Genomic DNA, 27,956 nt, shown 5'->3' with positions numbered 1-27,956 from the left:
AAGAAAGTGGGATGTGTGTTGGTGAGTGTCCTGCAGGATGTTTGGGTGATGTCTGTCATGGTTGAATAGCTGCCAGTGTGTGTGACCTGTGAGTTGTGGGTGTGCAGCTTGCAACAGTGGTAATGTGTGAGGGTGAGAGGAAGCATCTGATTGGAAGAGTTGAGTACTAATTGAAAGAGTTTGTTGGTATGTGGGTGATATGGGGTGTAGTGTGTGCAGCAGTGGATGGGGCTAGTGGTGCAGTTGGTAGGAGATGCCACTTGACTGTTGACCTCACTCACCTTGACCCCTTGTGTCAAAGCTTTGAGCTTCTTCCTGCACTGCATCCATATTCATGCTGCTATGCGCCCGGCATTGACTGCGTCCCCTTCTGCCTCCCACTGCCTCGTGAACATATGTCTGGAGGGCCTCTTGCCCCCCACCCCCACCCTGCAGATATAGATTGTCCCTCCCTCTGTCCACCTCTTGCACCAAGGCCTCTAGTGCATCAGCCGAGAACCTTAGTGTACGCACTCTCGCAGATCTGGTACAAACTCAGATCGGCAGATTGGTGAGGTCTGGTTTGCAGATTGGAGGAGTGTGCAACCTTTAGTCAATGTTTCAACATAACTCAAGAGTTTATAAACATAGGGGTGGGACCTGCATCTGTGTTTTACGTGAGTGAAGTCTAACCTCTGTTCAGACTCTGTGTGGACCCGTATCTCATTTTTTGCAAATAAGAGGTGCAGGCTGCCTTTAAGAGGTGTGAGCAACTCACCCAAGATTCGGGCCTCCCCTGCTGGTGAGAAGTGGAGAGAACGGAGAAAGTGGAGAGACTAACGCAGCTGGGGCTCCAAGCTGCGCATCTATCAGGCAAATGAGGTTGCAGCACCAATCTAATGTGCTGGTTGCGTAGGTTCAGAGTTTCACCAATAGCCCCCATTAATTCCAGGCTAAGGGCTCCATGAAGAAAGGGTCAGAAGAAAAAGATTTCCCCGCCTTAAACCGTTCAAAAGCAGTTTGCAGAACCCTTTCTTAGCAGCAGAGCAGAGAAAAACATTTTAGAATCACTCCAGTCAGAGCTGATATTTCAGACAAAGTTTGTGAACATTCAAAGCCTGTGAACTCAACCGCTTCCTGGTTTGACAAGTCATGCAGGTAACTTCTCCAGATCATGTTAAGTCTGGTGTAAATGATGAAATTTCTGGGACATTAGCTTTGGCCTGCAGTATCCTGTCATTATACATACTTAACTTTGGAGTCAGGGGCACATCTTCTACCAGCAGCCAATTCTAATTTAGAGTGTGGGCGTGACTCTGGGGTATCTGATTTACACCCAAAATTCCAGCCCCCTATGTTGGAACGACACCACTTTTGCTCCCAGGAAACACAGAATTTCAGGCCATTGGTGCTTTCCTTCATATACAAACAATTCAAAGAGGGTAACATTCTCATCCAGTCAAACTTACCGTTCATTTTCAAAGAGGGGGGAAGCTGTGGAAGTCTCAGCAGCCTATGTCACTTTCAGCATTAGACTGTTGTGCTGTGACATGCAATCACTGAAAGCCTTCAGGTACCCCAACTAGTAGCAGTTTCCTCACCAATCCTCACAGGATTCAGCTCAACCCAGCTGATGTTACACAGCCCGCCAGACGATGACAGTCCTCCGTGGAATGCCTGAAGAGAGCCAACACACATCTAGGGTTCGATTTTAACTCCACCCACCTGGCGGAAACCAGGTAGGGGGGACTTACCCACTTCTTTCCCGCCTCAATCTGGCCGACTGCAATTTTAATGTGCAGGCAGCAAGGACACCTGCCCCAATCCAGCAAGGCCCTCTCTAAATATGAAAATCAGCCTCCAATGATGAGACCAGGGCCCAATCTGCTATTTTAATGTGAGGCTTGAGCAAGGGCTTTCCCACGAGACAAAATATGCCAAGAATAGCAGCCAGGGCCAGTAAAATATGTTTCTTTTAAAAAAATTGTTAGTTTCCTTGTGGGCCAGAGGAGCACCAAGCCCCACAAGGAAACCTTGGACCTCCCGGGCCCCGGGCTTCCCCTGGACTGGACCAATAATCTGGAGTCATGAGTTCAAATCCTGCCACGGCAGCTGGGGAATTTAAATTCAATTAATTAAATAAAATCTGGAATTAAAATACTAGTATCAGTAATGGTGGCCATGAAACTACCGGATTGTCGTAAAAACCCATCTGGTTCACTAATGTCCTTACCCGGTCTGACCTATATGTGACTCCAGACCCACAGCAATGTGGTTGATTCTTAATTGCCCTCCGAAATGGCCTAGCAAGCCACTCAATTGTAAAATCTCGCTTAAAAAGTCACAATAAGAATAAAACCGGACGGACCACCCAGCATCGGACCACTAGGCACCGGACACGACAAAGGCAAACCAAGCCCAGTCAACCCTGCAAAGTCCTCCTCACTAACATCTGAGGACTTGTGCCAAAATTGGGAGAGCTGTCCCACAGACGAGTCAAGCAACAGCCTGACATAGCCATACTCACAGAATCATACCTTTCAGCCAACGTCCCAGACTCTTCCATCACCATCCCTGGCTATGTCCTATCCCACCGGCAGGACAGACAGACCAGAGGTGGCGGTACAGTGATATACAGTCAAGAGGGAGTGGCCCTGGGAGTCCTCAACATTGACTCTTGACGCTATGAAATCTCATGGCATCAGGTCAAACATGGGCAAGGAAACCTCCTGCTGATTACCACCTACCACCCTCCCTCAGCTGATGAATCAGTCCTCCTCCATGTCGAACACCACTTGGAGGAGGCACTGAGGGTAGAAAGGGCACAGAATGTACTCTGGGTGGGGGACTTCAATGTCCATCACCAAGAGTGGCTCGGTAGCACCACTACTGAATGAGCTGGCCGAGTCCTGAAGGACATAGCTGCCAGACTGGGCCTGCGGCAGGTGGTGAGCGAACCAACATGAGGGAAAAACTTACTTGGCCTCGTCCTCACCAATCTACTTGTTGCAATTGCATCTGTCCATGACAGTATTGGTAGGAGTGACCACCGCACAGTCCTCATGGAGACGAAGTCCCGTCTTTGCACTGAGGACACCATCCAACGTACTGTGTGGCACTACCACTGTGCTAAATGGGATAGATTCAGAACTGATCTAGCAGCTCAAAACTGGGCATCCATGAGGCGCTGTGGGCCATCAGCAGCAGCAGAATTGTATTCCAGCACAATCTGTAACCTCATGGCCCGGCATATTCCTCACTCTACCATTACCAACAAGCCAGAGGATCAACCCTGGTTCAATGAGGAGTGTAGAAGAGCATGCCAGGAGCGGCACCAGGCGTACCGAAAAATGAGGTGCCAACCTGGTGAAGCTACAACTCAGGACTACATGCATGCTAAACAGCGGAAGCAACATGCTATAGATAGAGCTAAGCCATTCCACAACCAACGGATCAGATCAAAGCCACATCCAGTCGTGAGTGCAAAAGACAAGGCTGAAGCGTTTGCAACCATCTTCAGCCAGAAGTGCCGAGTGGATGATCCATCTCGGCCTCCTCCCGATATCCCCACCATCACAGAAGCCGGTCTTCAGCCAATTCGATTCACTCCACGTGATATCAAGAAACAGCTGAGTGCACTGGATACAGCAAAGACTATGGGCCCCAACAACATCCTGGCTGTAGTGCTGAAGACTTGTGCTCCAGAACTAGCTGCGCCTCTAGCCAAGCTGTTCCAGTACAGCTACAACACTGGCACCTACCCGACAATGTGGAAAACTGCCCAGGTATGTCCTGTCCATAAAAAGGACAAATTCAATCTGGCCAATTACTGCCCCAACAGTCTACTCTCAATCATCAGCAAAGTGATGGAAGGTGTCATCGACAGTGCTATCAAGCAGTTTGGGTTCCGCCAGGACCACTCGGTGCCAGACCTCATTACAGCCTTGGTCCAAACATGAACAAAAGAGCTGAATTCCAGAGGTGAGGTGAGAGTGACTGCCCTTGACATCAAGGCAGCATTTGACCGAGTGTGGCACCAAGGAGCCCTAGCAAAATTGAAGTCAATGGGAATCAGGGGGAAAACTCTCCACTGGCTGGAGTCATACGTAGTACAAAGGAAGATGGTAATGGTTGTTGGAGGCCAATCATCTCAGCCCCAGGGCATTGCTGCAGGAGTTCCTCAGGGCAGTGTCCTAAACACAACCATCTTCAGCTGCTTCATCAATGACCTTCCCTCCATCATAAGGTCAGAAATGGGGATGTTCGCTGATGACTGCACAGTGTTCAGTTCCATTCGCAACCCCTCAGATAATGAAGCAGTCCAAGCCCGCATGCAGCAAGACCTGGACAACATCCAGGCTTGGGCTGATAAGTGGCAAGTAACATTCGTGCCAGACAAGTGCCAGGCATTGACCATCTCCAACAAGAGAGAGAGTCTAACCACCTCCCCTTGACATTCAATGGCATTACCATCGCCGAATCCCCCACCATCGATATCCTGAGGGTCACCATCGACTAGAAACTTAACTGGACCAGCGACATAAATACTGTGGCTACAAGAGCACATCAGAGGCTGGGTATTCTGCGGCGAGTGACTCACCTCCTGACTCCCCAAAGCCTTTCCACCATCTACAAGGCACAAGTCAGGAGTGTGATGGAATACTCTCCACTTGCCTGGATGAGTGCAGCTCCAACAACACTCAAAAAGCTCGACACCATCCAGGACAAAGCAGCCCGCTTGATTGGCACCCCTCCACCACCCTAAACATTCACTCCCTTCACCACCGGCGCACAGTGGCTGCAGTGTGTACCATCCACAGGATGCACTGCAGCAACTCGCCAAGGCTTCTTCGACAGCACCTCCCAAACCCGCACTCTCTACCAGCTAGAAGGACAAGAGCAGCAGGCACATGCAAACAACATCACCTGCACATTCCCCTCCAAGTCACACACCATCCCGACTTGGAAATATATCGCCGTTCCTTCATCGTTGCTGGGTCAAAATCCTGGAACTCCCTTCCTAACAGCACTGTGGGAGAACCTTCACCACACGGGCTGCAGTGGTTCAAGAAGGCGGCTCACCACCACCTTCTCAAGGGCAATTAGGGATGGGCAATAAATGCCGGCCTCGCCTGCGACGCCCACATCCCATGAACTAATAAATTTTTTAAAAATCCCCGACGGGGATTCCTCTCCTGGAGCATTTACCTTATTCCGGGTCCCATTTCCCTGGGTCCCAGGGGCAGCTTTGATTTTAATGACCCGGCAGCCGCTTCCCGGCCATTTAGCAAATGTTACCACTAACGAGTACTCGTTGCTTTCTACCGTTAGCCAATTTCATATCCCTTTCCAGGGTTTGAGTTTGACAAATAGCCTTTCATGCAGGACTTTGTCAAATGCCTTTTAGAATTCTAGACACACCACATCATAGGGCATTCCACCATCCACTCGGGATGTTACGTCCTCAAAAAAGTTGTAGAGGGAGGACCGACACAATCTTTCCCATCTGAATCCATGCTGGCTGTGTTTACAAGGCCATTATTGCATGACACTCCTCCAGTTTACACCTGATAATTGATTCCATTATTTTAGACAAAGTGGAGATGAGACTAGTGGGTTTGTAATTGCCTGTAATTGTATGTTTTGTCCTCCTTTTTGAATATGGGCACCATATTGGCCTGTTCCAATGACTCCCTTATGATAAGAACATAAGAACATAAGAAATAGGAGCAGGAGTAGGCCAATCGGCCCCTCGAGCCTGCTCCGCCATTCAATAAGATCATGGCTGATCTGGTCCTAACCTCAAATCTAAAATCATGTCCAATTTCCTGCCCGCTCCCCGTAACCCCTAATTCCCTTTACTTCTAGGAAACTGTCTATTTCTGTTTTAAATTTATTTAATGATGTAGCTTCCACAGCTTCCTGGGGCAGCAAATTCCACAGACCTACTACCCTCTGAGTGAAGAAGTTTCTCCTCATCTCAGTTTTGAAAGAGCAGCCCCTTATTCTAAGATTATGCCCCCTAGTTCTAGTTTCACCCATCCTTGGGAACATCCTTACCGCATCCACCCGATCAAACCCCTTCACAATCTTATATGTTTCAATAAGATCGCCTCTCATTCTTCTGAACTCCAATGAGTAGAGTCCCAATCTACTCAACCTCTCCTCATATGTCCGCCCCCTCATCCCCGGGATTAACCGAGTGAACCTTCTTTGTACTGCCTCGAGAGCAAGTATGTCTTTTCTTAAGTATGGAGACCAAAACTGTATGCAGTATTCCAGGTGCGGTCTCACCAATACCTTATAAAACTGCAGCAATACCTCCCTGTTTTTATATTCTATCCCCCTACATTCCGTTGGCCTTCTTGATCACCTGCTGCACCTGCATACTAACCTTTTGATTTTCTTGCACTAGGACCCCCATATCCCTTTGTACTGCAGTACTTTCCAGTTTCTCGCCATTGAGATAATAACTTGCTCTCCGATTTTTCCTGCCAAAGTGCATAACCTCACATTTTCCAATATTGTATTGCATCTGCCAAATCTCCAAATGGTTGTCAGTGCCTCACAAATTTCTTCCCTAGTCTCTTTCAGGACTCTGGAATAAATATCATCAATCCCTGATGATTTGTCTGTTCTGAGCCATTTTAGCCTGCCTGGGACTTTTATCTCATTTCTTGTCAAAGACGTTGATTTTACTTTGGTTGTCTCCTGTTTGGGGAGAGGATGTTGCTCATGGCTTCTCTTGTGAATACTTGGAGGAAGTGGTGATTAATATTAACCATCTTACGCTCATCTCCATTTTCGATTCCGTTTGGATCTTTTAAGGTTTTTACCTCTTCTCTGGCTGCCCTCTTACTGTTAAAATACTGAAAGAATTTTTACATTTATGCATAGCATCTGCTGCTATGCTTTTTCTCGGTCTCTCTTTGCCACTCTGGTCATTCTTTTAACTTGTTTCTGTATTTTCTTATATTTATCCTTGTGAACCCCTTCTCATTTCTCTCTGCTGTAGAGGTAATTTTTCCTCTTTATATCAGTTTTAAACTGTTTGTTAATCCATTTTGGGTCATATTTCTTTAGTCTGTGCTTATTGGTTTTCTCTATTTATTTATCCTGCATATTCAGCAATAGAACGTTGAAGTTGTTCCACTGGTCTTCTACAAGTGTTCTTAAACAAACGCTGCCAATCTAGTTGCTTTAGTTGTTCCCTTATTTCATCAAATTTAGCCCTTTTGAAGTTTTATATCTGACTCCTGTTGTTAGGTACTTCTAGCTCCCAGATCATGTTAAACTTTATGATATTGTAATCTCTATCTTCCAGAAGTGCCATGGCTTCCATTTCCTGTACATTATCTGGATCCTTTACAAATACCAGATCAAAATGAGCACTCCTTCTTGTTGCTTCCTTGTACATAATGGGTCATAAAAAAGTCATGCATTGCATTTGCCAACTCTTATTCTAAAACACTTGGATTTTCTCAGTTATTTTCATTAAAATAATTTTCCTGTTCTCACATACCCTTTGTATCTCTGTGGAGTAATTTGTCCTCCTTCTTATGCCAGCTTGGGGCTCTCTAGCACACTCCTAGTATTAGCTTGGATTTATATTAGAGAAATCAACCTAGAATAGTTAATTCTGCAACTTTCACCCTTCCACAGAATCAAATTTGTTTATGTCCCAGGTGTCCCTGACATATAGGGCTACACCACCACCTTTTATGTCCACTCTGAATACCTCTATATTCATTTGCATCCTCATTATTTAGCCAGATTTCTGATATTTCAACTACACGTAGTTCCCTACTGCCACAACAGCCTCTAGTTCTGCCATCTTATTCCCAATGCTTCTAACATTCATGTGTATATATATATATATATATATATATCTTAATATAGATAATAATTCTTAACTGCCAGTGGGATCACAGACTAGTATTTCAGTAATTATTTAGTAACCAAATCTGGTTAGGAAAGCATAAAATATACTTCATAAGCGATGTGAATTTTAAGAATGCTATTTTCATCTAAATCGATCACAATTCTAGATTACCTGATGATACTGTGGAGATTTCAGATGTACTTGTCCTGGCAACCTGAATCACACTTGTTGGCTCAAGAGTAACTCTTCCTTTAGTAGTAGGAGTCTTTGTGCTTGTCAGAATCCCTGCGCCAGTAGCTGGAATCCCTGCAGTAATATTTAAAATCCTTGTGCTTGTTGGCATTATTGTACTAATTGGAGTCTCCGTGCTAGTTGAAGTCCTCGTGCTAGTTGAAGTCCTCGTGCTAGTTGAAGTCCTCGTGCTAGTTGAAGTCCTCGTGCTGGTCAAAACCATTGTGCTAACTGAAGTTCTTGTACTAGTTGGTTCGGTTGTCCTAACAGCAGTTGTAGGCATGTTAATCTCTGTTGTTTTGTCTCCTGTTGAAGTACTCGTAAAAACAGCTGGACTACTCCATGCAGTGGCAAATTCACTCCCTCTTGTACTAATTAATGCAGGCTTTGAAGTGTCAGTGGGTACTTGTGAAATTGTAGTATATCTACCAGTATGAGACCCAGGTGTTATTACAATTGACGCCGAGGATGTTCTTCCTGCTTCTGTAATAGGCAGTTCCATGGTAGAAAATGACAAATGTGCACTTGTTGTCATAGGCATTGCAGTTCTGGGAGAGTCTGTTGTTCTTTCAGGAAGTACAGTCCTCAGAGTAGTGCTTGTTGTTGTTCTTGCAACTTGGGTTTTAACAAAACTATTAGTTTCTGATTGAACTAATTCTAGTTCAGAAGTATTAGCTGCAGTAAAATTAGAACTTAACTCCGTGGATTCATTCACTAAGCTTTCAGAATCTGTCTGTATGGAAGACAAGGTTGTTGCAAACAAGTTAGTAATATTGTATATTGCAGACAGAACAGTAGTATTTAAGAAGTCATTCGTAATTCTGGGAAGTAATTGACTTGTTGCTGTGATAGCAGTTATAGTTTCAGCATCTGAAGTAAAATGGGAGTTACTTGTCAACCTTGAACCATTTGTATGAGTGTCAACTGACTGTACTGAAGGTATTCCTAGTGAACTTACTGCATCTGAACCATTGGTAACATCATTAAAATCCATAGGAATGGATGTTGAATATGAATGAGTTGACCCTTCAGAACTATTTGTTGCAGTAATAAGGAATCTTTTAGAACTGTTCAATGAAGTATTTAAAGGATTTCCAGAATTATTCAGTGTAGAACTTACAGAACTTTTAGAATCATTCAGTGAAGTACTTAAAGAGTGTACAGAAGCATTTGGTAAAGTACTTAAAGACCTTTCAAAAACATTTGATGAAGTACTTAAAGCTCTTTCAGAATCATTTGGTGAAGTGTTGGAAGAGCTTTCAAAAACATTTCTTGAAGTACTTGAAGATCTTTCAGAATCATTCTGTGCAGTACTTAAAGAACTTTCAGAAACATTTAGTGAAATACTTAATCTTTCAGAATCATTCAATGAAGTACTTAAAGATCTTTTAGAATCATTTGGTGAAGTATTTGGAAATCTTTCAGGGTCATCCTGTGCACTATTCAAAGACCGTTCAAAAACATTCGGCAAAGTGCTTAATCTTTCAGAATCATTTGATGAAGTGTTTAAAGACATTACAGAATCATTCATTGAAGTATTTGAGGACCTTTTAAAAATATTTGGTGAAGTGCTTAAAGATCTTTCAGAATCGTTTGGTGAAGTATTTGAAAACGTTTCAAAAATATTTGGTGAAACACTTAAAGATCTTTCAGAATCACTTAGTAAAGTACTTAAAGATCTTTTAGAATCATTTGGTGAAGAGCTTAACGACTCTTTCGAATTGTTCTGTGCACTATATATAGTCCTCTCAGAAGCATTTTGTGAAGTACTGAATATTTCAGAATCATTTGGTGAAGTGTTGGAAGAGCTTTCAAAAACATTTGTTGAAGTACTTGAAGATCTTTCAGAGTCATTTTGAGCACTATTTAAAGAACTTACAGAAACATTCCATGAAGTACTTACTCTTTCAGAATCACTCGGTGAAGTACTTAAAGATCTTTCAGAATCACTCGGTGAAGTACTTAAAGATCTTTCAGAATCACTCGGTGAAGTACTTAAAGATCTTTCAGAATCACTCGGTGAAGTACTTAAAGATCTTTCAGAATCACTCGGTGAAGTATTTAAAGATCTTTCAGAATCATTTGGCGAAGTACTTAAAGATCTTTCAGAATCACTCAGTGAAGTACTTAAAGATCTTTCAGAACCATTTGGTGAAGTACTTAAAGATCTTTCAGAATCATTCGGTGAAGTGTTGGAAAAGCTTTCAAAAATATTTGTTGAAGTACTTGAAGATCTTTCAAAGTTATTTTGAGCACTATTTAAAGAACTTTTAGAAACATTTGGTGAAGTATTTAATCTTTCAGAATCATTCAATGAAGTACTTAAAGATCTTTCAGAATCACTCGGTGAAGTGTTGTAAGAGCTTTCAAAATCATTTCTTGAAGTACTTGAAGATCTTTCAGAATCATTTTGAGCACTATTTAAAGATCTTTTAGAATCATTCAATGAAGTACTTAAAGATCTTTTAGACTCATTCGGTGAAATACTTAAAGATCTTTTAGAATCATTCGGTGAAGTACTTAAAGATCTTTTAGAATCATTCAGTGAAGTACTTAAAGATCTTTTAGAATCATTCGGTGAAGTGTTGGAAGAGCTTTCAAAAACATTTGTTGAAGTACTTGAAGATCTTTCAGAATCATTTTGAGCACTATTTAAAAATCTTTTAAAATCAATTGGTGAAGTACTTAATTTTTCAGAATAATTCGGTGAAGTACTTAAAGATATTTCAGAATCATTTGGTGAAGTACTTAAAGATCTTTTAAAATCATTTAGGGAAGTACTTAATCTTTCAGAATCATTCGGTGAAGTATGTAAAGATCTTTTAAAATAATTCGATGAAGTACTTAATCTTTCAGAATCATTTGGTGAAGTACTTAAAGACCCTTTAGAATTGTTCTGTGCACCATTAAAAGACCTCTCAGAAACATTTTGTAAAGTACTGAATATTTCAGAATCATTTGATGAAATACTTGAAGACCTTTCTGAATTGTTCTGTTCAGTACTGAAAGATCTTTTAGATCCATTTGGTGAAGTATTTAAAGGCATTTTTAAAACATTCGGTGCAGTATATAAAGGCCCTTCAGAAACACCAAGCGAAGTATTTAAAGACCTTTCAAGATTATCTGTCCCTTCTGATGTTGTGTCACGAAGCCAGCTTGTAAATTCTTCTCCTTCCCATGAAGTCTCATCTCCTAAAGGTAATGTGAAAGGATGACTTATAGAATCAAACAAATCTGTAGATATAACTTCTCTTGAACGTATTGTAGAATCTGAATGATTTGTTGAATCAGAATCACTTGTAATACTTTCTTCAGATTCTGATGTTGAAGTCATGGTAGATGAATGACTTTGTGAACTGTTGGTAACTGTTATAAAAGAAGTGGACAATTCAGTTTTTTCCATAAATCTGCTATTAGTTGACAAGCGCAGTTCCGCTTCTCCAGTAGTAGAGATATATGTGCTGTTATTTTGAGAATCATGTATCCAGCTTTCAGATGTTACGCTACTGTTTGGTTGATTTCTATGCTTACGCCCTAAAAAACAAAGAAAATTCACTGTTATCAACATCAAGCATCTCTTTACTTTATATACAGTCATCAAGATATTATAACAGTGACATGTCAAAATCTCAAGTGATTGAAGTTTGCAAGAGAAAATACTGTTCCAGGAGATACAATGCTGATCTGTGTGGGTTATTAGGCATACATACAGAATTTCAAATGTTCAAAAATAATGTATGAATTCATACCATTGTAAAACTTTGTCAATTTCATTTAATGTTTAAAAGAGGATTATGATATATTACCTGATGTTTTGAATTTATATAAAATGGCAATGTATTGTACTGAATAGTAACTATACTACTTGCTCTTATGGATATCAAAGAAAATGACACTGCTGCACATCAACTAATGGTTCCCTCATGCAGAAGAACATATATAATAGAACAGCTAAATTGATACAGCAAAGCTTTAAGGATCCTCAAACACTCTATGAAAAATGTTGATCTTGATCTATTCTCCAATGTTATCCAATCCTAAACCCAATCTTGATCCTTGCCCCATGTTACCCCATCTTGATCCTTTCCCCATGTTACCCAATCCTTGTTCTAATCTTGATCCTCTCCCCTACATTATCCAATTTTAGTTCCAATCTTAAACCATCCCACATGTTACTTGATCCTAGTCCCAATCTTGAGCTTGTCCCCTTTGTTATCCAATTGTAGAATCAATCTTAATTTTCTCCCCATTTTACCCAATCTTGGTTCCAATTTAGATCTCCTCTCCAGCTTACCTTAATCATAGACCCAATCTCGACCCTCTCAACATTATTCAATCTTGTCCCTCTCAACATTATTCAATCTTGTCCTAATCTTGATCCTCCATCCATGTTACCCAATCTTAGTCACACATTAGTGATAATTGAAAACGCAGTGCAATTGAGTTTGCTGCAGGAAATACCGATGGGATTCCGGTTCCAGAAACTATGTAATTTCTAGAAACTGGATAGTATGTGAATTTGGTGACCACTATTACAATTTACTGTGACACACAAAATGATGGGTGGTCCAGTACATTCTAAGAGCAACACAATATGTCAAATATAATTCAATTCAACTTTTCATAAAGGTCAAATGTCTACTAGATTAATTTGGCCCAATTTAATAAGTAAATTTTATCTGCCATATTAATGCTATAACCTTGATATTTGAAGACCACGGTCAAGGAGCATCAATTGTATCCTTACACTACACGAATACCATCACATTACAGTTTACACTGTACGACAGAGTAAATGGCACAAAGATTAGTAAATAAGTGCACATCTGTACCTCTTATCCAGTTGTTTGTACTTTATACAGGTACTTGTCACTATACTAATGATTTTCCATACATAGAACGCAGACAGCATATAATCTATACCTGCTATCACGTGACAATGTTTCAATAAGATTGTTCATTAAACTAGTCGATAAATTGGTTTTGTGTCAGAAACCAGCGCAAAGTGAGCAGCGTGCCTGGAACACGCAGTCAAAGACTTTGGCCCGAGGCTCATTCCAAATTGGGCCTCGGGCCTCATCTGCACATAAACGGTGAGCTGCGGATGCCCAATCGGGTGACTGGATGCAGCTCGCCAGTCGGGGCCCTGGAAAATTCAGCGGAGCTGGCCTACAGGTAAGTCATGGAGTGGGGGGGGTGGGGGGAAGAGGGAGCAGGGACGGAGTTGTACGTGAGGTGGGCCGACAGCAGCCTGCAGTATCGCTGAGAATCTAGGATCTTTCTCCTCCTGGCTCCATATTAACGTAAGTAAAAAAAACAATTTACTCACCTTTTAAGAATTGCTGTTTAGGCCGCTATACACCCAGAAAATCTGAGCAGAGCATGCACCGCCCAGTTGATGCCATATTTGGCAATAGAGTCCTAAAACATGTATAAGGCCCCGGATAAGCATATTTAATGGTCCTAATGCCTATTTTAGGTAGGCGTTTAGACTCTGCCCAGAAATTGGTCCCCCAACTCTTATTCTTCAACCAAAAAAGGGCAGATTGACAGGTATCTAGGATCTTTTTAGGATAGGGCCAGTGTTACTCAGGGTAGGTTGATTATATATAAAATAAAATGAAAGGTCATCGACCTGAAACATCAACCCTGTTTCTCTCTCCACAGATGCTGCCTGACCTGTTGAGCATTTCCAGCATTTTCTGTTTTTATTTGAGATTTCCAGCATCTGTAGTATTTTGCTTTTGTATATGCTGTTTTATAAGGACAAGAGTGTTATACGTGTAATGCACAATGCATTATTCTGCTGCTAAGGTGGAGCTGTCTCCCTTTGAGGCCACAAAGTCTAATGTTGTTAAGTAAACACAGGGGCTCAGGTCATTCAGAGATTAATTGTTGCTTGATCAGGGAACTTTACGGACTGAAAAGTGCTTGTCGTGTTCAGCCCCCAGTCAATGACTGTCTATCTTTATCTTTGTCTAACAGATATGTGACGGATACACACTGTACATAGTGATTTTATATATGCTCGTGAACTCCTGTGGTGCTCCTAATGATAAATTGGATGATATGCTGTTTCATTTAATGTCATGTAAAACACAATGTATTACTCTGTTGCTAAATTTTGCCTGTATGCCTTTAAGGCCACAAAGTGTAATAATCAATCAGAGTTTAAAGCTTGACTCAGGGCATGAGTCGGGTGGGCAATAAAGTATAAAGCTGTCCATTGCACTATGAAACTCAAGTTTTTGGAAGGCAATAGTAATTGATGATACTTGTTACAACTGACTAAAATATTTCACAGACACTTGGGTTTCAGGGGTAGATTCTAAGCTGAAAAACCAATGTTACTGAAATCTTATAAATAACAATATTAGACTTCCAAAAATAAAATTCTGGACACACAAATTACAGCTATGCTTGAAAATTCATACTCTTTAATATACATGTATACTACATACAAACTTTACTGTACACCCATTGTATATTTACAAAGCGATTTTTCAAATGAAGTAATTATTTAGTTCCATAAACTTTTGATTGTCAGCATGTTCAGAAAAGATAAAATAAATAAAATGAATGCATTTAATTCTTAAACAAGACATTTTTGACATATATAAGAGCATTTTAAATGTAAAAAAATGTCATATTAAGATGAATCATTTATTAAATTACATGATCCTTCTAAGTAGGTCCAACTTGCACCTAAATAAGATTTTTCAAGTCGGATTGCTGGAAAACTACCCAATGGTAGATATTTTAGTTGCCGTGGGAAGAATGGATATATTTAGTAAATCTAAAGATAAGTTACCATTTTTAACTATTTTAGACTGTGTGGAGGAAGCACATTCCCCATGGGAAGGACGGAAGATCAAAGGAGTCACTGGACACTTTTGTGCACCTCATGGTTAATTCAAGATCGCTATTTACAGAAGCCAGGGGCCCATTCAGTGCCTTCATTCTGCACTGGAAAATAATTTGTGTCACAGAAAGAGTTAAAGAAGAGGAGAAAAATAAATTTTAAATGGGGAAAATATAAACAAATAAGTAACTGTCGCTGTATTTCAATCCTTAAAAAATACATTTTATTCCATCACAAAAATGTTAATATCTAAATGAACTCTTGTGTGCAACAGATTTTTAGATCCTTGTGGAAAAATGCGATTTAACTGACCTTTGGTGCACAGCGAAGTTGAATAAAATCAAAATTGTTTCAGTATTAATTTACTGTGGTCAGTGACACTACTATCCAGTGTTGTAGTCATTAACCTGCAATAATCTGTGGGAAAATTTAGCTTTAGAGTCATTAAAATTAATTCAAAGGCTACTTGTACAGTCTGTGCTGCCACAGAAGGTGGCGCCGTGATGGTCATCCATTTATCAACAGGCAGGAAACCCTTGCAGTGGACTGTTTTGAAAACTTACTGCGGATGTGGTAATTAGGGGTGGAGAACAATTGGCAGCAAGAGGGGGTCTAGGTTAACAAACGCTCCAGCACTAAATATGGAGGTTACACAGTGCAAGGGGATTTGAGATTTCCTTCCTATAGTTTGTTCTTACAGAGACAGTGATGGAACGTCTTCATAAAAAAATACATTCCTCTCATATTTCAGACCAACAGAATCTAGTCAGAAGCAGTTCTTGTTCAGGATTTCTTATATTTTTCATAGTAAAGTTATCGGAACATTTATAGCAATGGCACTCATATGTGTCTGAAGTTTCCAAGCATATTGTTTTATCATTTCCTGTTTTGATATTTGTCCTGAAGCAACAGCATGGGAACATTTGTGATTTTGAGTGATTATAATTCTCCCAAACAGGGCTATTATTTAAAAATGGAAGATAAAAATCTACAGTTTTCAGTATTTCATCAATTTTTGCAATTCCTTTTCCTTTGAAAGTTGGTACAATTAAGTAATGTTCTTTACCCTTTTCTTTGGAAACCACATTCTGATCATTAATATATTCTGTTTAGCACTTAATCTTCTAGGCTTAAAAACAGGCGTTAGGTCCCTTATTTGCAAATGAAAGGGCCTAATGGCTGTTTCAGGCATAGGCCCCGGACACATATTTTTTGCCTATACCAATATGGTGGGCGGAGCACTTCCGGTTTGTAATGAGTGCGTGCTTCCTGCCCACCCCAATGGAAGCTTAGGCGCCTGTCTGGCGCCTGAGAAATGGGCGTGGTGCAATCGAATTTTTAGGCCCTAGTTTTTAAATGAAATGGGGACTTAACCCTTTTCTGTTCCGATATTTCAGTGATGTGCTGAATGTGAATTCTCCACTGTCCTGGTCACTTTGTTATAACAATAGTTGGTTTATACCAGAGGGCATGCAGCAGAAGGTCTTCCTCTGGCCCAAGTGCAAGATCCAGGTCCAAGCTATGGACTGTATTTGAGGCAAAAAAGGGGAAGCGGCTGTAGGGAGTGAGGACTTCAGCTTATATCAACTTGTCACTGAGTACCTGAAAGGATAGTAAGCCTTGTGGCAGGCACACCTTTTTGCCAAAGCCTCTTATGTGAGGACTTGGATTAGGCAGCCAGTGATGGATAAGCCTGGATTTAGACATGGAGACATCTGATATGACACAAGCTGCCCTGAAATGAGGTCCCTCCAGCATACTGAAAGCAGGTGGCCAATGCGGAAACTTTGAGACTTGGGATGAGAGCTGCTGGAAGGTGTTACTTGGAGTCTGGGTGTGGAAGCACATCTCTACGTATCCCGAGCTCAGTGACTATCATAATTTGGTTGCCGAAAGGCAAGCACCTGCTGCTGAGGCTCTACACTTCCAACTGGTAGAACCAATGTTCAATGGAATGTGATGTGCGGCTATGCTGTGATTAGGAGAGTTATGGCAATGCACTCACACACTTTGTGGTGAGCTATGCAACTCACCATTTTGCTCATGATGAGCTCCTGGTACTTGCTGTCCACCCAGCCAGGGCTCAAACCTATGCTTGTTAGTTGTCTAATCACCAACTAGCGACTACCCCTATTGGGGTTGAGGTGACTCTAACATAATGTGCCTATGATGGAAGTTTGGAACCAAGTCAATGCTCTGTGACAGTAATACAATACTTAAGCCAGGCAGGTACATATTACTCCAGAGCACTGTTGAGAACTGACACAGTCAGTCTGGCTCACTAGTGGAATCCTGGAGGGAAAGACCTGACAGCGGGGACTGGAATTTGTTCTACTCAGTTGCGGGTTGCCGTGCAAGCCAATGGGAGTTCCTGAGCTTCAGCTTTGCTAATCTGCACCTAAACCTTATGCAGTTAGGTAATATGTCAATGTGAAGAAGCAGCAGAATCTGCAAACGCTTGGAAAAATGGAGTAAAGTTGCAAAAACCTGCCAAAACTTCTTCAGCAGCACTTCCCAAACCCACGACATTCACCACCTAGAAGGACAAGGGCAGCAGGCGCATGGGAACACCATCGACCCCAACTCACACACCATCTCGACTTGGGCATATATCGCTGTTCCTTCATCGTCGTTGGGTCAAAATCTTGGAACTTCCTGCCTAACAGCATTGTGGGAGTAACATCACCACATGGACTGCAACGATTCAAGAAGAAGGCCCAACACCACCTTCTTGAGGGCAACTAAGGATAGACAATAAATGCTGGCCTTGCCAGTGACGTCCATAATCCCGAAAATGAATATTAAAGAAAATTCTTTATTGATCCTTTTGTACACTAACACTTCATTTATTATAATAAACAGTAGAAAGATTTAAATGTGTGAAGAATCATAAATACTACAGTATCAAGTTTATGTTACTGAATGAAAATTAACACTTTTTGAAGGAAATAAACATTCACATGATCCCAAAGACTTTCCTGCCATTGGCCTTAATGTTCTTGATGCATTACTACTTATTTATGTACTTTTCATTGTTGCAAACTGAAGAAATGTATGTATTTCATCTGCCACACAAATGGGAGAGCAATGCAAATGGAACATGGTGCAGAATTACTGTACATCATCAAGGGAGACATTCTGTTCAAACCTACAGATAGATTGATGCCAAAAAATATTATTGCAAGTATATGCACCATATGGTTCACTCTGTATTGAAACAGATCAAACTTGCCTCACTTTGTCCCACTTGTCTAATCTTATAAATATTCCAGAAAAACTCTTCCAGAATTGGAATCCAAAAATTCTCCCAGTGAAATAACATGAAAAATTTAACAATTTAACAAAGAAACAATTTTAATAAAGATCATTATTATTAATAGAATGGAATAACCAATCATTATACACAAAATAATTCAATGAGAGGTACTGGAACGACATGTCCCACAAATTCTAAGGGGTTTGCAAGGATATTATGCTTTATGATAACATGACCTAAATTTTCTTTTGTATTACAAGTTAATTGATTTATAACACATGCTAGTCTGGTTCAGTAATAAAAATAACAAAATAGATAGTGAAACTCATCACCACTGGTGACCTGAGGTTATGTGGTAACAGTGGTAATAAAATAATTCAGCGACCTATTGCTTGGGAGTCTGCATGTGATGTAGAATCAGTCTTTCAGAATACTACTCTGCCTATGGCTACTGTGTAATTTATAGCTATATGTGATTCTACTGTGGTAAGGGAAATTTGGGTAAAATTATGTGATAAGTCGGTTCATTCTGGTTGAAGTACGCAAACCCTTTAGAATGATAATACTAAATATTTGCTTTGAATTAATATAGCAGCTTAGAAGCCATAGGAACACATAGTTCAATGTAGTTTGTGGGATGGCCCAGTAAATCCAGCAGTGGTTTGATTCTCAGCATTTGCATGCCCTCACTGAGAAGCTGGGATTCAAATTCACATGCCGTCACTGCACAAGAATTGCCTTCTCTCAGCCAGGTCACTACAGGGTTACACAGCAGTGGTTGCTCTATCACAGGAGGCAGATTAGTGCTGCCCTGCAGGACCTATTGGCTGTTTACAGAGCACATAAGCAGTTGCTATGGAGATGTCCATAATCCAGCTGAAGGAGGAAGGGTGGGACAGCAGGCAGTATTTTAGGAAACTAAAATGGGAAGTATACAAAGAAAACTGTAAAGATCTAAGAAAAAAACTACAATGTATTGCCAAAAGGTTAGCCTTCTCAATTTGCAGACATATAAGCCCCAATTTTAATGGGAATTATGCGTGCACGCAGGAGTGAGGCGAGTGCCAAACTGCCTTGACCTCGGCAACTTGAGCCCTGCCGATTTTAACTCCCGGGCCTCATCTGCATTCTTCAAGTCAGCTGCCCGCCCAAAGTGGCCACCAGGCGGGAGTGGAATTTCGGGCATCAGGAGGCCCCTGGCTAGCACCAAAGGAACCCATTAGCGGTCTTTGCCAAGGCTGAAGTAACAGGGGATTATGAAGTGACAGCCAAAAATGAAGGCAAAAGAAACCCCCAGTGCAGGCTTGAGGCCACAGCTAACCAATTCTGTTACTGACTGCGTCAGCCCGATGATGCATTTTTGCAGCTGATGTTCTTACAGCATATGACACAGCTCTGACTCTGGCTCTGGCTCTATGCTGACCCAGAATTTGTGAAGAGATTTTCCCACAGCCACTGCTAGGTAGATACGACAGTGCCCATAAATATGGCTGGTGGCATCTTGGTAGGTGTGGTTAATCACGCTTTGCTGCCTAATGATCAATATGGTGTGCCTTCTTTCAAGAACTACTACATAAGGCATGACATGCTGTGATTGCGATACTTCTGAGGTAGCAGCCAGCATGGCAATTAGTCAGGCTATCACATGTACCTGTGCCATTGTGCCTGCTGTGACAACCTACCCTGAGATAGGAGCATCTGCATGCATTATCGTATATCAAAGTGAGGTCTGGTCACCTCTGTGCAGATGTGGGTGTGTGGGTATCAGCTGTGGATTCTTCTACCCAGTATCTGAGATAGAAGATTCCAACTGGGAAACCCATTGATGGCAGTAACGGTGCTGGGCACAAATAAGAAATTTTAAACAATTGGCATAAAGCACAAGAGACGCTAAGTAACAGGAGTAAAAAAATTGACAAAATGGATCTCAAAACTATCTCAAGAATCTTCTTTTATGCCCTTTATATTTACTTTCCTATCCTGCTTAGCACTTAACAACCCAGGACACACAACTATAATAGACGATGAGTTGAAGTGGCGTATGACCAGCATAAAGGACACAAAGAGAAGTGGCAGGCATCAAAATGCGCTCCCACATAATTTGCATATCATAATGAAGCTGCTGCCTTTTTTAAGCGGGGGCTTCCTTCAAGCACGGTGCACAATGTAACATGCAATAAGCAGAATTGGATAACATGAGAAAAGGCAAATCAAAAGTATAGTAACGCTGCTGTGCGATGAAACAGGCTCCAGTGAAATTTAGCAGCAGACGTTAAGAGTCATAGGCCACTGGAGACTAGTTTCAGTATAGTGGGAAGTTTGTCAGAGTTCTCACTACCACTGGTTTTAAGGCAGGGTGACCTGAGGGGGTCTGAAACTTTTCCTCACACAATATTCACAAAACAAGCTGCTAGTTGTTAGACGACGTGCAATAAATTAAAGACAATTTAATTAGGGGTTGATTGGAAAATAGCATATAATCACTGCAAAATTATCATTTTATAATACACTAGAAATTTTTACATGCACTGATTGCAGAATTTCTTTAGAATCTACTGGAAGTGTTTCTTTGCTAATACAATAGCAGGATTATTCACTATCTTTCTGTTGAGGGCCACAATTCCAAGCCCTCCCAACCTTTCCCCTTTGAATCCCAATCCCAGCAAATTCCCAGAATTGGCAGACTTTGAACGGAAGCTAAGAGACACATGGAGCAGCATGGCTGCTTAGGGTCATGCTGAGAGGTAGGTAGGCCACCCTGGGCTCGTCCCCACTCCTTGATCACAACCACCACCCCCTTCCACGGACCTACCTTTCTCCTGGCCAGGTCGGCCCGAGCCAGTGAGTTGCATTGGGATGCCCATTTGAGGCGTGCAGTTCGCTACTTTTATGTTAATGAAAGCCCTCCCTGGAAAAGGTCCAGGCCTCCCACCACAGCTCTTATCATATTATTTGGCATGATCTTTGCCACAGTTGATTTCAAATAGCGTATAAGCAGGTGTTTTTCATGGTTATTAAGATTTATGATATCTGATTTAAAGCTAAAGTTCCTCTAGAAACTATGGAATAGAAATTCCAACGCACTGCTCCATGTGTGCTGGGAGCACCTATCACAAAATTGTGCACTTCCAGCCCACAATTTTCCATCCAGGAAAAAAGGTTGATTGGGGAGGGGAGGGTTGTGATCACGGAATGGGAGCATTGTGCACTCCTGGCATGTGCCAAGAAACGGTACATAAGAATTTTTAGCCCCTATGTTGAGATGGTCCAAGCTCATTTCACTTAGGATTCCTCACAACCAGTAAAGAGACAGAGGGTGTGATTTTAACTTTTGGCAATAGTGTAAACGGGGTGATATTGGATCGACCACATATTACACACACCTCTCCCAATTTTTGTTTCCATTGACCCGATTGAAATTGGACATCGGGCGAAGCTGACATCAATTTCAGGCTGCTGTCATGACAGCAACGGTCCTCAGATAGGCCCTTGGAGGGCAGTGGGAGGTGATAAGGACGGGGAGGCGATCGGGAGAGAGGAGAAGGAGATTGGAAGAGGTGGGAAGCGATCGGAAAAGGGAAGGGGGCAATTGGGAGAGGTGGGAAGCGATCAGGAGAGCTGGAGGCAGTCGGGAGAGGCGAGGCGATTGGGAGGTGAAGAGTGATTGGGGGAGGGGGCAGATGATTGGGGAAGGGGGGCAGGCGATTGGGGGAGAGGGCAGGCGATCGAAGGATGGGGAAGTCAATTAGGAGAGGGGGGATAGGCGATCGAGAGGGGAGGACAGGCGATCGGGAGAGGGGGACAGGCGATCGGGAGAGGGGGACAGGCGATCGGGAGAGGGGGGACAGGCGATTGGGAGAGAGGGACAGGCGATCGGGAGAGGGGGGACAGGCGATCGGGAGAGGGGGGACAGGCGATCGGGACAGGGGTCAGGCGATCGGGAGAGGGGGGACAGGCGATTGGGAGAAGAGGGACAGGCGATCGGGAGAGGGGGGACAGGCCATCGGGACAGGGGGACAGGCCATCGGGAGAGGGGGACAGGCCATCGGGAGAGGGGGACAGGCGATCGGGAGAAGAAGGACAGGCGATCGGGAGAGGGGGGACAGGCGATCGGGACAGGGGGACAGGCGATTGGGAGAGGGGGGACAGGCGATCGGGACAGGGGGACAGGCCATCGGGAGAGGGGGACAGGCCATCGGGAGAGGGGGACAGGCCATCGGGAGAAGAAGGACAGGCGATCGGGAGAGGGGGGACAGGCGATCGGGACAGGGGGACAGGCGATTGGGAGAGGGGGGACAGGCGATTGGGAGAAGGGGGACAGGCGATCGGGAGAGGGGGACAGGCGATTGGGAGAAGGGGGACAGGCGATTGGGAGAGGGGGGACAGGCGATTGGGAGAAGGGGGAGAGGCGATTGGGAGAGGGGGGACAGGCGATTGGGAGAAGGGGGACAGGCGATTGGGAGAGGAGGGACAGACGATCGGGAGAGGGGGAGGCAAAGACAGAGAGAGGGGAGGGGGACAATCAGGAAAGGGGAAGGCGATTGAGAGGGTAGGCGATCTAATCTGATAAGCGATCTATGTGCTTGGTACACCTAAAAAATGGGTACCACAAATTTAGCAGTGCGACCAGCACATGAGCAGGCTGGGCGCAGGCCATCCCACTGCTAAATTGGTATGCGTCGTGTTCGTTTTATGCCCGAGAAATGGTCGCAACGCATTCCAATTTCTATCCCTATAACCCCCTGTCGTAATATTTTATTTTGGAGCCAAACACATCAGTTGTCAATATGCTGTTAGAATTCCATATCAGATATGCCATATATGGGTACACCAGAATTAAACTCAAGTGACCTGTCGAACCTGTGCACAAGCCCCAGTGGGGTTTCAGATGTTAAACATTTCCATTACTGCACAATTGTATCTTTGCTTATGTGGTGCAGATTAATAGACCTGAAAATTTGTTCAGATCTTGAGCCAATATTACAAGTCCTGCAGTTTTGTGAAGAGGAAAGCTTGCTGGCAGAGCTCAGCTCTAAGAAAGCTGTCATGGGTCATTAGAACAATGGAGGCAGAGGGGAGGAAAAACATCCGTGCTATAAAAACACGGCAGCTGGAGGAATGTGACTGGCTGGGAGGCTGAAGGCTGAAGGCTCTATAACAAGAATTTGGTTCCTGCAGCTTTCATCCACTGGTTTGTGTCAGAGTGCAAGCAAACTGTGGGTACCTTGTACATTAAAAAATAAAACTAGACATTATTTGGAAAAAACTGTTATTGTAACAAGCTATCTTGTGAATAAGTAAGCCATGAACTGAATCCAAAATGTAAAACTGCAGATGTGTCATTCTGAGCAGCATTTGTAACTGACCTATCCCTCTGCCACATCCTGTACTGTTTATTTGTAGGCAGATTACTGCACCTCCCTTTTTGTCTAAAAACAAACTGACTGGATTGTTTGATTTCCCTAGGCATTACTTCCATGGGATCAACCCCTCAGTTTAAGCAAAGAAAGAAAGACTTGCATTTATATAGCGCCTTTCACGACCTCAGGACGTCCCAAAACACTTTTCAGACAATGAATTACATTTTGAAGTGTAGTCATTGTTGTAATATAGGAAATGCAGCAGCCAATTTGCGCACAGCAAGGTCCCACAAACAGAAATGTAATAATGACCAGATAATGGTTTTAGTGATGTTGGTTGAGGGATTAATATTGGCCAGGACACCAGGGAGAACTCTCCTGCTCTTCTTCAAAATAGTGCCATGAGATCTTTTATGTCCACCTGCGAGAACAGACAGGGCCTCGATTTAACATCTCACCTGAAAGACGGCACCTCCGGCAGTGCATCACTCCCTCAGTACTGCACTGGAGTGTCAGCCTAGATTTTGTGCTCAAGTGGGAATTGAACCCACAACTTTCTGAGTCAGAGATGAGAGTGCTACCAACTGAGCCACAGCTTGAAGAGAAGCAGCTTGCTGCTGTAAACACTCAAATCCTCAGCAGCACTTTGCAGTAAATCATCTCAAAACTTATAGGGGTAGGAATTGGTATACGCCCATTTTTTGAGTAGAAAAAAACAAGTAACCTGCACCTAAAAGACCCACTTTTATATTCATAGGGCCTATTTTTTAGGTGTCCTGAGCACACACCTAAAACAGGTATTAGGTTTCTTGAATATGTTAATGAAGGGCCTAACAGCTGTTGAAGAACCCCTCTACAAAATTAGTTATCGATGAGCGGAGCAGGCGTTAGGATATTTCAGCCGCCCCCACAGTCGTCAACTGAAGGTAGGTTGAAATTATTTTTTTAAACCTTTCCTGTCTAACCAGGAAAAGCAGGAGTCCTCCCCCGACTACACAAGTGTCGTGATTGGCTCCCCCCCACCCCCAGAGCCTGTTCCAGCTCCCCCTCCTGGGACTTACCTAAGGGCCGCTGTCGGCAAGGCAGACGGCCCTAAATTGTTTTTTCTCATCAGGTAAGCGGCTTGTAGAGGCAGAATTAGTACCAGCAGCTCACCTTGAGTATGGAGATGAGGCCCAAGGAACAATTTCTATCGACCCTCAGACTAATTTCCTGCCCTATATTTTCTCTATTATTTCAAATTCACTCAATCACTTATTTCTAAAGTTGCAATTTGTGCAACGAGCAGATCATTGATTTTCCTAATAGATTATTCTGAAGAAGCTATCCTTCTGTGAAACAGTGGGGAACTGTTAATGCAGGGCCTACAGATTCCACTTGAATCACAGCAATTCATTTACAACTTGTGGTGTTTGTATTTACATCTAGCCAGCCAAAACAGGAGAGGAAAAAAAAACAAAGTGGCACAATGTCACCTCATATAATTTGAACCTATCTTGTTTTGATCCAATAAAAACGCATAGTGTTCAGGGCCATAACCACAGCAAACTGAGCAGACTGACAGTCTTTCACAAACTGAACAGGGTGTAAAACAAGTAGCCAAATAAAATAGTGTTCCCAAGAAACTTCTGCACACCACAGACCTGGGCATTCACGATACTAGGCAGGATCTGCGCACGAGTGGATAAGCTCATTTAGGAGTGCTTTAACTAAATAACACCAAAGTTTAAAATTAAAGTTTAATAACAGCTAAAAGCCCAAGCACTCTGCTGAATCTCCTCTATATTTCTAATGTTAGGAGCATACCAACAGGAAAACTAGCTCTTTTCTCATACTAGTGAATCTTCTGTGGCATTATACATGGTGAGTAAGAGGATACACTGAACAGCAGAGAACTACTGGTACCAAAACTAAAACACAAACCAGAACATTACCTTTATCTGATGACATTGAAAAGCTGGTAAAGAAAACAGTCAGATTAGAACTTTTTTTTCTAGAGATGGGTGTGAGGGAATAGGTAGAACTGAAGATATCTGTAATAGATTAAACATCTTACAACTCACTTCTGCACAACTTGACTTGTGTGTGTGTCATGTTTTTGTCAAACATTTTGTGCCAACTTTTTCCCATTATAACTCCCTATGTTCACATTTATTATGGGTTTTACCTATGTAAGCTTGTCCCGCTGTAACTACACAGTCTGGCTGCTTGGTGGCTTTGTGCCCCTCTGTCAGCAAGCTCAGACAGTCTCTCTCTGAAATATCTCAGTGTTTAGATTGCCATCTTTATATGTCAGCAGGTAAGTTTTGCTTTTAAGTTTTAGTCTTTTCATCACCTTATTAATACAGATTAATTTAAATTTTATTTATTTTGGCAAAAGTGGCAAATGGAATTCAATCTGGAGAAATGTGAGGTAATGCATTTGGGGAGGGCAAACAAGGCAAGGGAATACACAATAAATGGGAGGATACTGAAAGGTGTAGAGGATCAGAGGGACCTTGGAATGCATGTCCACAGATCCTCAAAGGTAGCAGGACAGGTAGATAAGGTGGTTAAGAAGGCATACGGGATACTTTCCTTTATTAGCCGAGGCATAGAATATAAGAGCAGGGAAGTTATGCTAGAACTGTATAAAACATTAGTTAGGCCACAGCTAGAGTAATGCGTACAGTTCTGGTCACCACATTATAGGAAAGAGGTGATTGCACTAGAGAGGGTACAGAGGAGATTTACAAAGATGTTGCCAGACTGGAGAATTTTAGCTATGAGGAAAGATTGGATAGGCTGGGGTTGTTTTCTTTCGAGCAGAGGAGGCTGAGGGGTGATTTAATTGAGGTGTATAATATTATGAATGGCCTAGATAGAGTGGATAGGAAGGACCTATTTCCCTTAGCAGAGAGGTCAATAACCAGGGGGCACAGATTTAAAGTAATTGGTAGAAGGATTAGCGGGGAGCTGAGGAGAAATCTTTTCACCCAGAGGGTGGTGGGGGTCTGGAACTCACTGCCTGAAAGGGTGGTAGAGGCAGAAACCCTCGACTCATTTAAAAGGTACTTGGATATGCACTTGAAGTGCCGTAACCTACAGGGCTACAGACCAAGAGCTGGAAAGTGGGATTAGGCCGGATGGCTCTTTTTTGGCCAGCACAGACACGATGGGCCGGATGGCCTCCTTCTGTGTCATACATTTGATTCTGATTTTGTACACTTTTAATAGTTTTTTAGCCTCCTGTTTGTTTTTTAACTCAATGAATTTAAAATAAAATTGGCATTTTCACTCTTCCCTCATAGCACTTTCCTTCCCCTCCCCTTCTCCCTAGCTATATCCTCATATGGGTTTGATCAGACATGAAAGGAACAAATGCAGTTAACAGCCAATTTTGAAAAATATTCATTAATCAGAAAAGAGAAAATAATCTACTTATTTGCCTTGTTTTTTTTCCTCACTCCCCACTAAATACTTGAAGGGAAATATTTGCAAGGCTACGGGAAAAGAGAGGGGAATGGGACTAACTGGACTGCTCTTACAAATAGCCGGCACGGTCTCGATGGGCCAAATGGCCTCCTTCTGTGCTTTATCCATTCTTTGATTCTATGAACCTGGTCCACTCATGACCGCATTCCCTCCCTCCCCTTCTGTTTGAATCCCCAAGGTAACAAACCCCTCTATGGCTGAGTTACCACCAACAGATGCAACTTGAGAAACTCAAAGAATGAACACAGCCACCAAAAATAACTCCAATGAAATGATGAAGTAACTCAGCATCAGGTAAACTAGCTGAACGTCCCTGGAAACAGATGCCATAATCTCCAATTATGGCTATAAAGCCTTCCCATACCTAAACATGACCCTTTCACAGAAGAGGGTCGTGGTAGCACGGAAAGCATTGTTGTAGTTGTCACACTGCCTCAAAAATGCCCCCACCACGAAGTAGGCTTTTCACTATCAGGACAATCCCCTCCCACTTCCAGCGAATCAGTCTCTCCACAGTCATGACACAAACTCGACCCCCCTCTCCCTCCAAGATGCAGGAGTCCCAGCATGTGGAATCCCCTCCACTGAGAGAAAGGGGGAGAAGAGAGGAGAGGATCTTCACTCCGCCTCCTCTCTTCTCTTTGCTCGCACTGCTGACCATTTCTCTCTCCCCTCCTCCTCCCTTAGTCCTCTCTTCCCTCTCCTTACCTCCTCCACCCCTTCCCCTCCTCAGCAACAACCTCCTAACATCCCCCTTCTCCTTCCCTTCTCCTCATAACCCCTCCTCCCCATCCCCTTGCTATCCCACCCCTCTTCCTCCATCTCCCCTCCCTTACCTCCACCTACCCCTTACCCACTTCTCTCCTTTCCCATCCGCCCTTCTCTTCTCCCCTGTCCCCTCCTTTCCTCTAC

The 27,956-nt window shown here is 42.8% G+C and overlaps 1 protein-coding gene across 1 annotated transcript in view; it reads right to left on the bottom strand.

Moving 5' to 3' along the window:
• The window catches only part of heg1 (heart development protein with EGF-like domains 1), a 107,127-nt gene that overhangs the window by 41,367 nt on the left and 37,804 nt on the right, over positions 1–27,956 (bottom strand). The window contains 2 exon segments of the mRNA XM_067987320.1: positions 8,033–9,249; positions 9,382–11,626. Coding sequence (XP_067843421.1) covers positions 8,033–9,249; positions 9,382–11,626 — 3,462 coding nt within the window.

The sequence above is a fragment of the Heptranchias perlo genome, chromosome 7 (genome assembly GCF_035084215.1).
Source record: "Heptranchias perlo isolate sHepPer1 chromosome 7, sHepPer1.hap1, whole genome shotgun sequence".
Taxonomy (NCBI): Eukaryota; Metazoa; Chordata; class Chondrichthyes; order Hexanchiformes; family Hexanchidae; genus Heptranchias; species Heptranchias perlo.
The sequence above is the reverse complement of the archived record's forward strand: the minus strand, read 5'-3'. Positions and strand labels throughout refer to the sequence as shown.